The sequence below is a fragment of the Notolepis coatsorum genome, assembly GCF_963971535.1.
Source record: "Notolepis coatsorum genome assembly, chromosome: 8".
In the NCBI taxonomy this organism is placed as follows: Eukaryota; Metazoa; Chordata; class Actinopteri; order Aulopiformes; family Paralepididae; genus Notolepis; species Notolepis coatsorum.
In genome coordinates, this window is record NC_140172.1 from 154,785,179 (window position 1) to 154,798,534 (window position 13,356).

The window sequence follows — 13,356 nt, forward strand, 5'->3', positions numbered from 1 at the left end:
TCATTTATGTTGACGGAAACACAACTCCTTAGTCCAACTGCTCCCTCAAAACAGCCTCAAGTCTTTGTCGGCTTCTACATCAGAAATCATCATGTAACCTAACCACACAAATGGGGTTTTCAAATTCACCACGTCACACAATACCAGGAAATAAAACATGAAAATAATAACATCTCACAAGTCATTGCTGCAGCCGTTACTGCAGAGAGGAGGGTTACCTTGGCAACACATTTACCTTTGCCTGTGGTGACTATTTGAAGAGGAGGGGGGGGAACGACCTACAGAAGGGGTCATGATTAAGTAGAAAAGATGCACCTGGAGATTCCAGGCCAAATTAAATCTACCCTGGTTGTTTCTGAATCATAGGTCATAACTAATCCTGCATCTGACAACTCTCACAAAGAACCTTCTCAGGCCATCATTCATTTCTTGTCCTGGTTCCATCTTCAGCTCCTGGGCAATTCCAGTGTTATGGATGTTACATACAGAGACAATTGGAAACTTAACTTAACATTGACAAGGCATCGATTTGAATTGGAAGTATAATTTACACATTTTAGTTACACTTATTGAGATAAAGATGAGCCTGCAGTAAAAAATAATTGTACCTTTTGGATTTTGAGATAGGTGACAAAATTCACAGCGTTATGGATGTTACAGAAATGGACAAGCTTTTCGGACTCACTGAACATATGATGAAAACTCTGTGAATATCTTTTTCAAAGAATAACATGTGTACTATCACTTTGTAGGGAAGGGTTTGAGGTACCCAAAAAGCACATTCAGGAAAACCTGGCATTTCCTCTCAAGGAATGAATCACAAAAAAGTGCCGTTATGGATGTAACATTTTTGCGTTATGGATGTTACACGTCTGAAATAGACAAAAAACACTATAAAAAATAGGGCTTTACCCACATGTGTTTGACTTCGGTGGACCATTTTGAGGGTCAAACCAGTCTGGATTCATGTTGTAGTCTGAAAAAATGCCAGGAAATGCTGGGAGAATTGTTGAATATATAGAACACAAATGTTCTAGAATGTTCGATTATGACATCATACTGTGACATCACAAATGTTCTAGAATGTTTGATTATGACATCATACTGTGACATCACAAATGTTCTAGAATGTTTGATTATGACTAGTGCTGTCAGGCGATTAAAAAAATTAATCTAATTAATTACAGGATTGTAATTAATTAATCTAATTAATCGCATTTTAATCGCATAACCATTTTATGCCTATAATCATAGTTCAGTACTGTATCTACAAAACCTTCCGTTTAATCATCTTCCATCTATTAATTTGCTTCGATTTTTCAGGTCTGGTCAATTTGAGCATGGTGTTATTCACAGTCAAAGATAACATTTTTTTTATTGATATTCTCATTTGGTTAATTACAATTTACTCAAGCCTAGTAACAGACACAGTATTTCTGACACTGGGAATACATTCCCTGAGATCCATATATTTCCCTAGAATCAGATACCAAGAACATTTAATGGACCATATTAAAAAAAAGTCTGTAAATGTGTATTCTACGTTCTTATGGAATGAATGAGATAAAAAAGAAATTGTAATTAATTTTGAGTTAATTTTCATAACGCGATAATTTGCTGTGTAATTAATTTATCTAATTAACGCGATAAACTGACAGCCCTGTTGACATTACACACACTTTTGCAGTCAACTGTCAACCTGAATTAACATTCCGTATTCAATATGGTCTGATATTAACATTCAGTATTCAATATTGTCTGATTCAATATTAACATTCAGTATTCAAGTAGAACAGCTAGCTAGCCGTTGTGGACACTCACCTTTCCACAGCAAAACGGTAGGCAAGGCACCTTGGTTGAGAAATGCAGGTTTCAGTCTATGTGTTGTTTAGTTCAGTCCTGTCTCAAGATGCACAATGAGCTCTAGAGAGAATTGTTGAATATATATAGAACACAAATGTTCTAGAATGTTCTATTATGACATTGTACTGTGACATCACAAATGTTCTAGAATGTTCTATTATGACATCATACTGTGCCATCACAAATGTTCTAGAATGTTCTATTATGACATCATACTGTGACATCACAAATGTTCTAGAATGTTCTATTATGACATCGTACTGTGACATCACAAATGTCTAGAATGTTCTATTATGACATCATACTGTGACATCACAAATGTTCTAGAATGTTCTATTATGACATCATACTGTGACATCACAAATGTTCTATTATGACATCATACTGTGACATCACAAATGTTCTAGAATGATCTATTATGACATCATACTGTGCCATCACAACAATTAATGAGTTCCATTTTAATAATATAAATAATATGGTAAGGCTGTTTTTGGGATTCAAACTTCATCAGGGTTCTTCGAACGAAGTTCAAACCTTTATTTATTACCTTTATATAACTTTTATAGTTACTTATTATTTTTTTAATTATTTTTATTATATATCCTCAAACGAATCCTCAATTTGAAGTCTGTAAATGTGTATTCTACGTTATTATGGAATGAATGAGATAAAAAAAATATATATAAAAAAATATATATATATTTTTTGTAATTAATTTTGAGTTAATTTTCATAACGCGATAATTTGCTGTGTAATTAATTTATCTAATTAACGCGATAAACTGACAGCCCTAATTATGACATCATACTGTGACATCACAAATGTTCTAGAATGTTCTATTATGACATCATACTGCGACATGTTCTAGAATGTTCTATTATGACATCATACTGTGACATCACAAAAATCACACAAAAATAATATTCTGAAAATAAATTACAAAAAGTGTTTGGAAAATAGCTCTTTATTTGATTAACATAAAAAATTGTTTTCTATACAGAGAACAGCAATATTAATATCGGTTAAATCAGAAAATGAGTTTTGGAGCAATTCCATGAAAATGTCAACCTCACCATGAAAAAGAAAGTTATAAAAAATCAAGTCCAATTCACTCTGCCTGGGTGGCCTATTCTTTAATCCCAGCCGAAGAGTGCTGCCGAGTGCTTCCGCGTTTTCCCTGATTGGCCGCGACACGCCCTGCGGCAGCTCAACTGGTACGCCGCTGTGCTGTGGAGCCTGTGGTGCGGTTGGTCACAAGTTCGAATCACTTCAATTTCTTTATTTTTTTCTTTTTTACGTTTATCATCTCTCGCTATAAACGTGCATTCTTTCGCTGGTTAAGTTTAGGCATTCTTTCGGAGTTGGTTAAGGTTAGGGTTAAGTTAAGGTTAGGGTTAAGGTTAGGCATTCTTTCGGAGTTGGTTAAGGTTAGGGTTTGTCGCAGAGAATGCCTGTCTGTCTTTCTTGACGTAGAGGCAGCAGCCTATTTCCGCTCTACCGCTCTGCCGCGCGCCGCGGTCACATGGGCGTCATGGCCAATCAGAGAAACGCGACGCACTCTTCGGCTGGGATTAATATAGACGCTGCCTGGACTGGTACAGAGAAATGGTATCTCCCTCTGTTATCCATGTGAGGATTGAGGTGTTCACGAATCTGATCAAAACTGACCCAGGACCAGTGGCGAATCCTTGTGGAAGCCAACGGAAGCCATGCCTCCCTATAAATTTCATATCAAATTATGAAATATGAAATATGAAAAAAAAAAAAAATTAAAAATTTTTTTTTTTTTAATATAGTTTACATTCATCTGTGCATCTGTGTTTTTTTTTTTTTTTTTTTTTTAATGTCTCCCTCTTCTCCTTCTCACTCCCTCTAACACACTGTCAGACTGTGCTCACTACTGCAGCTAGTATAGGAGAGAAGCAGTGGGTAGGTCTCTTTCTCCAGGCTTCCAGCATTATAGAGTGAGTCCAAACTCCAAATCCGATCCTAGCCAATCAGATTCGAGCTGACTGCCACTGGCCACACCCTAAAAGTTTAAAACGGAGCTGGGAGGAAGACGTTCAGCATAATATTCCACCTGGAGGCGGGGCAGGTCCCATATTTTCCCCTCTGCACTCTGAACATTGTATTAACCCGTAACTGTTCCCACGGGCCGAATATTGCCCCGATCCTCGCGAGATTAAATCCACGGGGACCTCTCGGCGTGCCGAAGCTTTTCCTAAATCACTTCCATCATCGAAAACGAGGGGAAAAGGTCGGCTCGCGACCCTGAAAATGTCGCGTGATTTTAAAAACGCTGTATTAAGTGAGCCTATTATGGGATCCACGCGAGCTTTCTATCGTGGAAACATCTGGGCGTCCCGCAACTTTTACTGATTCACATGTAGCCCCTAAAATGCTTAGAAAAGGAAAACAGAAAGCGTGGAATAAACTCGCCGAAACGGAAAAGTGTCCCACGGGCGCGCCGTGATTCCGATCCGCGTGAAAATATTCACGGCCATAGAGGAGACCGTGGGACACCTTTTTGCAACCGAATATGTGTCTCGAATTTGCTCCCACGCGGCGCGCAAAATCGCGCAAGGAAAAATCGGACCAAAAATTAACCAATGCTCCAGCAGTATTAATGACCCTGATGTAAACAAGACAAACGTCTTTCTCTGGTCTGCATCCCCTTATACAATTGTGTGTGAATGAATGAAAACTTTATTAACAGATTGCAGAATGGGTACAGTACAGTACAGCTCAATACATACAATTGTTAAGGGGATGCAGACCAGAGAAAGACTTTCGTCTTGTTTACATCAGGGTCCCCCATTTTCAATTCATCGTAAATGTGTATTGAGCCGTACTGTATTGTACCCATTCTGCAATCTGTTAAATAAATAAAAATAACGTTTGACTGGCCGCCGAGCCATACTGTAGTGTACATGGTGACTGCTTGACTTAAAAAAAAAAAAAAAAAAAAAAAAAAAAAATTATTAATAAAAATATTGAATAATTTTTTTTTTAATAATTTTTTTTTGGCTTCCCCTGTTATTTTACCCACGCGACGCCACTGCCCAGGACTTGTCCTCTTTGGTTGGAAGTGCAGCGGTAAGCCTCCATAAGGGACATGGACATGTGGCGTTTCTGAACCCTCTGCTTGACTCCTTCTCTTATGGTCACTGCATCCTTCATTCCTGGGGCCTGTCTTGAAATGTCGTCCCTGGAATAATACTGGAATAATACTCATTTACTATTTGGTTTCATTTGGGGTTTCTGTGTTTTTTGGGGTGGGTTTCTTGTCACGATACTCGGCAAAACAATAACAAATACACATGTAGGCTGAGCAGACGCGAGGGGGAGATGGCCGACAGCAGCCGATTAGCAGTAGGCTAACGTGGACACTGCTCTACCTAGACCAACAATGTGTCAAAAAGTTGTGTCTGGGAATATGTTGGATTTTAATCAAACAAGGAGTCATAAAATACTTGTGATTTAAATCAAACAAATGCACTGCCTCATGATGCAGGACTGCTTCATTCGCCCCGGCCCTCCGAACTTCTTCATGTCCTTGCAGAGGTGACACTCTCCACACTCTGTCCGGAGGCACGCCTCACACTTCCGGCAGCGCGTCCTCCTGTGCCTGGCGCCGGACGAGCTGCGGTTGGACGGCAGCTTGACCGCCGTTGTAGACGTCCCCATCTTGGGCTTGGGCCGGTTGGCTGCCCGCTGCTGGAGAAGGAGAAGGTGCAGCTTGGTAAAGCAATGCATTAATTTATGTTGACGGAAACACAACTCCTTAGTCCAACTGCTCCCTCAAAACAGCCTCAAGTCTTTGTCGGCTTCTACATCAGAAATCATCATGTAACCTAACCACACAAATGGGGTTTTCAAATTCACCACGTCACACAATACCAGGAAATAAAACATGAAAATAATAACATCTCACAAGTCATTGCTGCATTATTTCGGAGTTGGTTAAGGTTAGGGTTAAGTTAAGGTTAGGGTTAAGGTTAGGCATTATTTCGGAGTTGGTTAAGGTTAGGGTTAAGTTAAGGTTAGGGTTAAGGTTAGGCATTCTTTCGGAGTTGGTTAAGGTTAGGGTTTGTCGCAGAGAATGCCTGTCTGTCTTTCTTGACGTAGAGGCAGCAGCCTATTTCCGCTCTACCGCTCTGCCGCGCGCCGCGGTCACATGGGCGTCATGGCCAATCAGAGAAACGCGACGCACTCTTCGGCTGGGATTAATATAGACGCTGCCTGGACTGGTACAGAGAAATGGTATCTCCCTCTGTTATCCATGTGAGGATTGAGGTGTTCACGAATCTGATCAAAACTGACCCAGGACTTGTCCTCTTTGGTTGGAAGTGCAGCGGTAAGCCTCCATAAGGGACATGGACATGTGGCGTTTCTGAACCCTCTGCTTGACTCCTTCTCTTATGGTCACTGCATCCTTCATTCCTGGGGCCTGTCTTGAAATGTCGTCCCTGGAATAATACTGGAATAATACTCATTTACTATTTGGTTTCATTTGGGGTTTCTGTGTTTTTTGGGGTGGGTTTCTTGTCACGATACTCGGCAAAACAATAACAAATACACATGTAGGCTGAGCAGACGCGAGGGGGAGATGGCCGACAGCAGCCGATTAGCAGTAGGCTAACGTGGACACTGCTCTACCTAGACCAACAATGTGTCAAAAAGTTGTGTCTGGGAATATGTTGGATTTTAATCAAACAAGGAGTCATAAAATACTTGTGATTTAAATCAAACAAATGCACTGCCTCATGATGCAGGACTGCTTCATTCGCCCCGGCCCTCCGAACTTCTTCATGTCCTTGCAGAGGTGACACTCTCCACACTCTGTCCGGAGGCACGCCTCACACTTCCGGCAGCGCGTCCTCCTGCGCCTGGCGCCGGACGAGCTGCGGTTGGACGGCAGCTTGACCGCCGTTGTAGACGTCCCCATCTTGGGCTTGGGCCGGTTGGCTGCCCGCTGCTGGAGAAGGAGAAGGTGCAGCTTGGTAAAGCAATGCATTAATTTATGTTGACGGAAACACAACTCCTTAGTCCAACTGCTCCCTCAAAACAGCCTCAAGTCTTTGTCGGCTTCTACATCAGAAATCATCATGTAACCTAACCACACAAATGGGGTTTTCAAATTCACCACGTCACACAATACCAGGAAATAAAACATGAAAATAATAACATCTCACAAGTCATTGCTGCATTATTTCGGAGTTGGTTAAGGTTAGGGTTAAGTTAAGGTTAGGGTTAAGGTTAGGCATTATTTCGGAGTTGGTTAAGGTTAGGGTTAAGTTAAGGTTAGGGTTAAGGTTAGGCATTCTTTCGGAGTTGGTTAAGGTTAGGGTTAAGGTTAGGCATTATTTCGGAGTTGGTTAAGGTTAGGGTTTGTCGCAGAGAATGCCTGTCTGTCTTTCTTGATGTGGAGGCAGCAGCCTATTTCCGCTCTACCGCTCTGCCACGCGCCGCGGTCACATGGCCAATCAGAGAAACGCGACGCACTCTTCGGCTGGGATTAATATAGACGCTGCCTGGACTGGTACAGAGAAATGGTATCTCCCTCTGTTATCCATGTGAGGGTTGAGGTGTTCACGAATCTGATCAAAACTGACCCAGGACTTGTCCTCTTTGGTTGGAAGTGCAGCGGTAAGCCTCCATAAGGGACATGGACATGTGGCGTTTCTGAACCCTCTGCTTGACTCCTTCTCTTATGGTCACTGCATCCTTCATTCCTGGGGCCTGTCTTGAAATGTCGTCCCTGGAATAATACTGGAATAATATTCATTTACTTTTTGGTTTCATTTGGGGTTTCTGTGTTTTTTGGGGTGGGTTTCTTGTCACGATACTCGGCAAAACAATAACAAATACACATGTAGGCTGAGCAGACGCGAGGGGGAGATGGCCGACAGCAGCCGATTAGCAGTAGGCTAACGTGGACACTGCTCTACCTAGACCAACAATGTGTCAAAAAGTTGTGTCTGGGAATATGTTGGATTTTAATCAAACAAGGAGTCATAAAATACTTCTGATTTAAATCAAACAAAGGGGTCATAATCGGACTTAACAACACACATTTTTGATAGTGTTTTTTGTCTATTTCAGACGTGTAACATCCATAACGCAAAAATGTAACATCCATAACAGCACTTTTTTGTGATTCATTCCTTGAGAGGAAATGCCAGGTTTTCCTGAATGTGCTTTTTGGGTACCTCAAACCCTTCCCTACAAAGTGTGAAGCAGGGGACACACACACCACTGAGGATAAACAGGGCCATTGTGGACAGGGTGAGCAGCTTCAAGTACCTGGGGGTCCACATCTCAGAGGACCTGACATGGACAACACACATAGACTCAGTCGTAAAGGCGAAGCAGCGCCTCTACCACTTGAGACAGTTAAGGAAGTTCAGAGTATCGGGAAAGATACTCCAGTCCTTCTACTCCGGAGCTGTAGAGAGCATCTTGACTGAAAACATCACTGCCTGGTATGGAAACAGCAAGGCACAGGACAAGGCCCTACAGAGAGTGGTGCGCTCAGCCGAGCGTACCACGGGCATTGCACTACCACCCCTGCAGGCCTTATATAACAAGAGGTGCAAATCCAGAGCCTGCAGAATAAGGAAAGACCCTCACCACCCCAACAACAACCTGTTCAAGCTGCTACGAGAAACTAGGACAGAGAGACTACGGCTCAGCTTCTTCCCCCAGGCCATCAGAATCTTGAACACTGAACTCTCCACACAGAAGCACACATGAGCACACACACAACACACACACTGTAAACGCTCACACACTAAGCAGTCATTTTAGCAAGAGCACACACACACACACACGCTGCACACTCAACGGTCACCTTACAAAATGGAAAGGTCACTTTAATAAAAAAACAAGAACGGGAGTGGTTCTTGTATAGTAAATAGATGGATAGCAAGCTAGCATAAAGACACATAGTATAACTATAGATTGTATAGCATAGCATAAGCATTGTATAGTAGTGTACATAAGACCCAGAGCCTCATCCGTAGCTAACTGTGTATTGCACTATCGTAGGAGCTTAGCATGTCTTACCATGATCTTGTAAACTTTATGTACATACCTGTTATTATTATTACTTGTATTATTGCATTGTATTATTGCACATTGTATTATTGCACAAATGTCCTATTCTCATTCCTGTCTTATTACTTGTGTTGCACAACATGCATGCATGACCCCCCGCATTTCACTGTATGCTTGTATGCCGTGACAAATAAAACTCTTGACTTGACTTGACTTGACTCCCACACTGACATTGACTCCCACACTGACATTGACTCCCATGCTGACATTGACTCCCACACTGACATTGACACCCACACTGAAATTGACTCCCATGCTGACATTGACTCCCACGCTGACATTGACCCCCACACTGACATTGACTCCCATGCTGACATTGACTCCCACACTGACATTGACTCCCACGCTGACATTGACTCCCACGCTGACATTGACTCCCACACTGACATTGACTCCCATGCTGACATTGACTCCCACGCTGACATTGACTCCCACACTGACATTGACTCCCACGCTGACATTGAATCCCACACTGACATTGACTCCCACACTGACATTGACTCCCACACTGTCATTGACTCCCATGCTGACATTGACTCCCACACTGACATTGAATCCCACACCTCCTACGTTGGGGACAAAAATAAATCAACTCCAACATCAGTGTCTGAATCTAATCCCATCTAATTGTTCTGATTGTCTAATGTTTCTGTATTCATTAACAACGTGACAACACTGTAAATTAGTATAATTACTCTGTGTATTTATTGAGTATAATTAAAGTTTGAATAAATTAATATAATAATGATTTTGCCATACCTTGTGATTCTTCGAAGCTCCCTCTATGTAGCAGCAGTTGTGGCTCTTGTGTTTTCTGCAGGACTGACACACCACACATATGAGCTGGAGTCTGTGCAGACTGCAGTGCACCTCAGAACCTGCTGGAGCTCCCCGGCTTCTCTCCCTGAAGGCCTCACACAGGTTCTTCAAAGCCAAGTTATGAGGAGGATTTAAAATTGAAGATACTTCCCTACAAAATGGACAGTTCTTGTCTTCTCTGTCTCTCCACCATTGTTGCAGACAGGCTTTACAGACGCTGTGGCTACACGACAAGAGGACAGGATCTGTGTAGATGTCACGGCACACGGGACAAGACAGATCCTCTTCACAATGAGACGAAGCCATTTTGTCACTCAGTAACACTCCCTCCTCTGGAATGCTCCCTGAAGTTTACTTTAACTTTTGTTATAAACTTACTTAGATTCAGTCAGCAGCTGGTTGAAGTCACTGTTTAGGGATGGGAATCGAAAACACAATTGTTAAGGGGATGCAGACCAGAGAAAGACTTTCGTCTTGTTTACATCAGGGTCCCCCAATTTCAATTCATCATAACATATATGGCATACAGGACATACAGATAGACAGTACTGCTACATCTATACATTTATGACATACCAGATTTACAAATACAGTACAGTACAAATACAGTACATTTATGACATACCAGATTAACAAATACAGTACTGTTTGTGATACAAAAGAGAGTCTAAAAAAGAGAGTATACATTTGACAAAGAAACTGTACATTGGGGGTTGGGTAGGTGGGGTGGAGGGGGTTGGGTGGGTGGGGTGGGGGGGGGGGAAACTGTACATTGGAGGTGGGCAGGGTGGGCAGGGTTTTTTGGGTAGGCGGGGTGGGGTAACTGTACATTGGATTATCGACGAAACCTTACTTGGTCCTAAGAAGAGGGTCTTGTGTATTATTGGGTTAGGACATTTACTGTACATTGGAGGGGGTTGGGTTAGGACATTTACAGGGGCCAGTTTCGAATTGCAGTCTCCCGTAGGTGCTCTTTGACAGTGATTTTAAAAGTGGGTAGTGATTCACATTCCTTTACAGCTGTGGGTAGGGCGTTCCACATTGATGTGGCATAATTGCTAAACATGTTTAGTCCCTTGTTTGAGCCGAATCTGGGTTTAACATGATTTGTGGAACTCCCTCTGGTTTTGTGGTCGTGGTATTCACTGACCTTTGGGAAGTAATTTGACATGTACATGGGTACCTTAGTCGTGTAGTGTATCTTGTAGACCAGGCCCATTGCAAGTTGCTGTACTCTGTCATCTACTCTAAGCCATCCTAGGTTGTCAAAGTGGGCAGGGGTGAGGTGGGTTCTAGGAGTAAGGTCAAGCAGTAGTCTGACCAGTTTGTTTTGTGATGTTTGTAATCTTGTTTTTAGAGCCTTTGAGGTGCTTTGGTACCATGAGGTGCAAGCATAGTCGTAGTACCCTTGAATGAGTGCTCCTGCCAGAGTCTTCAGGGTATTCTTGTTTACCAGAGAGGAGATCCCGTACAAGAATCAAGTTCGTTGGTTGACTTTTTTTATTACATTGGATGCCATTTTGTCACAGGAAAGATTTGCCTCTAGGATGGAACCTATATGTAATTTTATCTTTCCTTGTGACAATATTGTCACCCACTGTAACTGAGAAGTCGTCAGTCTTGCTGAGTTTGTTATTTGAACCGAAGAGAATGGACTCTGTTTTACCCAGGTGTAATGATAGTTTGTTATCAGCGAGCCAGATGCAGATTTTTCCTAGTTCCGAGCTGAGGGTTTTTTCAACCTGTAACTTGTTCTTGTCAGAGACCAGCAGGGCTGAGTCGTCCGCGAACAGGAACAAGTTGCAGTCACAAGCTGACGACATGTAATTTCCATAAATTAGGAACAGTAGCAGTCCTAGTATGCTTCCTTGTGGAACAACACAGCTCACTGGGAGGGGGGGGGGATAGAGTACCGTTTACCTCCACCATCTGTTCTCTCCCCTCCAGGTAGGATTGCATCCAGCTCACTAATAGACTATCAAAACCAGGCCCGGACTGGCCATCGGGAGCACCGGGAGTTTTCCCGGTGGCCTGGCCTGCACAGATAAAAAAAAAAATTATATAAAAAAAAAAAAAAAAAAAAAAAATTATTATAATTTTTTTATTTTTTTTGCCAGGCCATTGTTTCTAGTTGTGGCGGCGGCGCGGCGCGATAGTTAGATAACCTAGGTGGGTGGGGAACAACCAGGATTTCACTGTCTGCGACAGAGTTGGAGAACTATCTGACTCTCTCCCTCACGCGGATCACAATGGAGCCGTGCTGCCGCTTGTGATTGGTGGAGGCGGGACCAGGCGATACAACTGATTGACAGCGGAGGCGGCGAATGGAATGGCAGATGGCACTCAGATGCAGAATAACAGCCAGGCAATGAGCCAGGTTGATTGATTGATTGATTGATTGATTGAAAACTTTATTAACAGATTGCAGAATGGGTACAGTACAGCTCAATGCATACAATTGTTAAGGGGATGCAGACCAGAGAAAGACTTTTGTCTTGTTTACATCAGGGTCCCCCATTTTCAATTCATCGTAACATATATGACATACAGATAGACAGTACTGCTACATCTATACATTTATGACATACCAGATTTGCAAATACAGTACTGTTTGTGATACGAAAAGAGTCCAGAAAAGAAGTATATACATTTGACGTAGAAACTGTACATTGAAAGAGGTTGGGTAGGTGGGGGGGGGGGGGGGGGGGGGTACTGTACATTGGAGGTGGTTGGGTGGGTGGGGGGGAGGTTGGGTAGGAGGGGTGGGTGGGGGACACTGTACAACTGTACAAGCAACACTGTACATTGGGATATTGACAAGACCATACTTGGTCATTTTTACTGTACATTGGAGGGGGTTGTGACTGTGAGGGACTCGTGAGAGATACAGTAGAGCGAAAGTCAATTAACGTTGATGTCAAGATGGACAGTGGAAGAAAGAGAAAGGGTGGATGAGAGAGGGATAAAACAAAGAAAAAGAAAGGCCCTTACAGGAGAGAGTGGTTAACTGTATTATAATAGTAAATAGAAAAATATGTTGTGCTCTTGCTTTTTTCTTTTTGAAGGTGGAGAGAGTAGCATTGCTAGTGCCACAACAGTTTTATTTGAGGTCCATAACAGTACATTGTACTAAGCAATTGTTGGCTCATTAGTTTGTGATTCACATGCACTAAAATTCACCAGAATGCAGGAAATTAAGTCTTTGTAACAAAAAATGTCCTGGTGGGGGACCCCCAGACCCCCCGCTTAAAAAGTGGCCTGATTGGGGCTATATTTCGCGCTATATCTCCCGGTATGAATTATTTCCCCAGTCCGGCCCTGATCAAAACCAATTGCTTTTAGCTTGTCAATCAGAATGGAGTGATTGACAGTGTCGAAGGCCTTTTGTAGGTCCAGCATGACCATGCCGCAGTATTTGCCCGCGTCCACCTCTTGTTTGATGTGGTCGTTTAAATAGAGAAGGCATGTGTCAGTGGAGTTGGGATGCTTGTCTGTGATGAGTGTGTTGTCCGTCTTTATGTTTATGTTTGAAAATCTGGTTTTGAGTTTTTT

General features: G+C 42.4%; 1 protein-coding gene across 1 annotated transcript in view; it reads right to left on the reverse strand.

Annotated features, from left to right (window-relative positions):
- Nucleotides 1-5,667: 5,667 nt before the first annotated feature.
- Nucleotides 5,668-13,356, reverse strand: part of ncam1a (neural cell adhesion molecule 1a) — a gene marked incomplete at both ends in the record, with an annotated part of 230,163 nt that continues 222,474 nt past the window's right edge. The window contains 2 exons of the mRNA XM_084320612.1: nt 5,668-5,720; nt 6,619-6,844. Of these exons, the coding sequence (XP_084176738.1) occupies nt 5,668-5,720; nt 6,619-6,844 (279 nt within the window). The remainder of the gene's footprint in view (nt 5,721-6,618; nt 6,845-13,356) is intronic.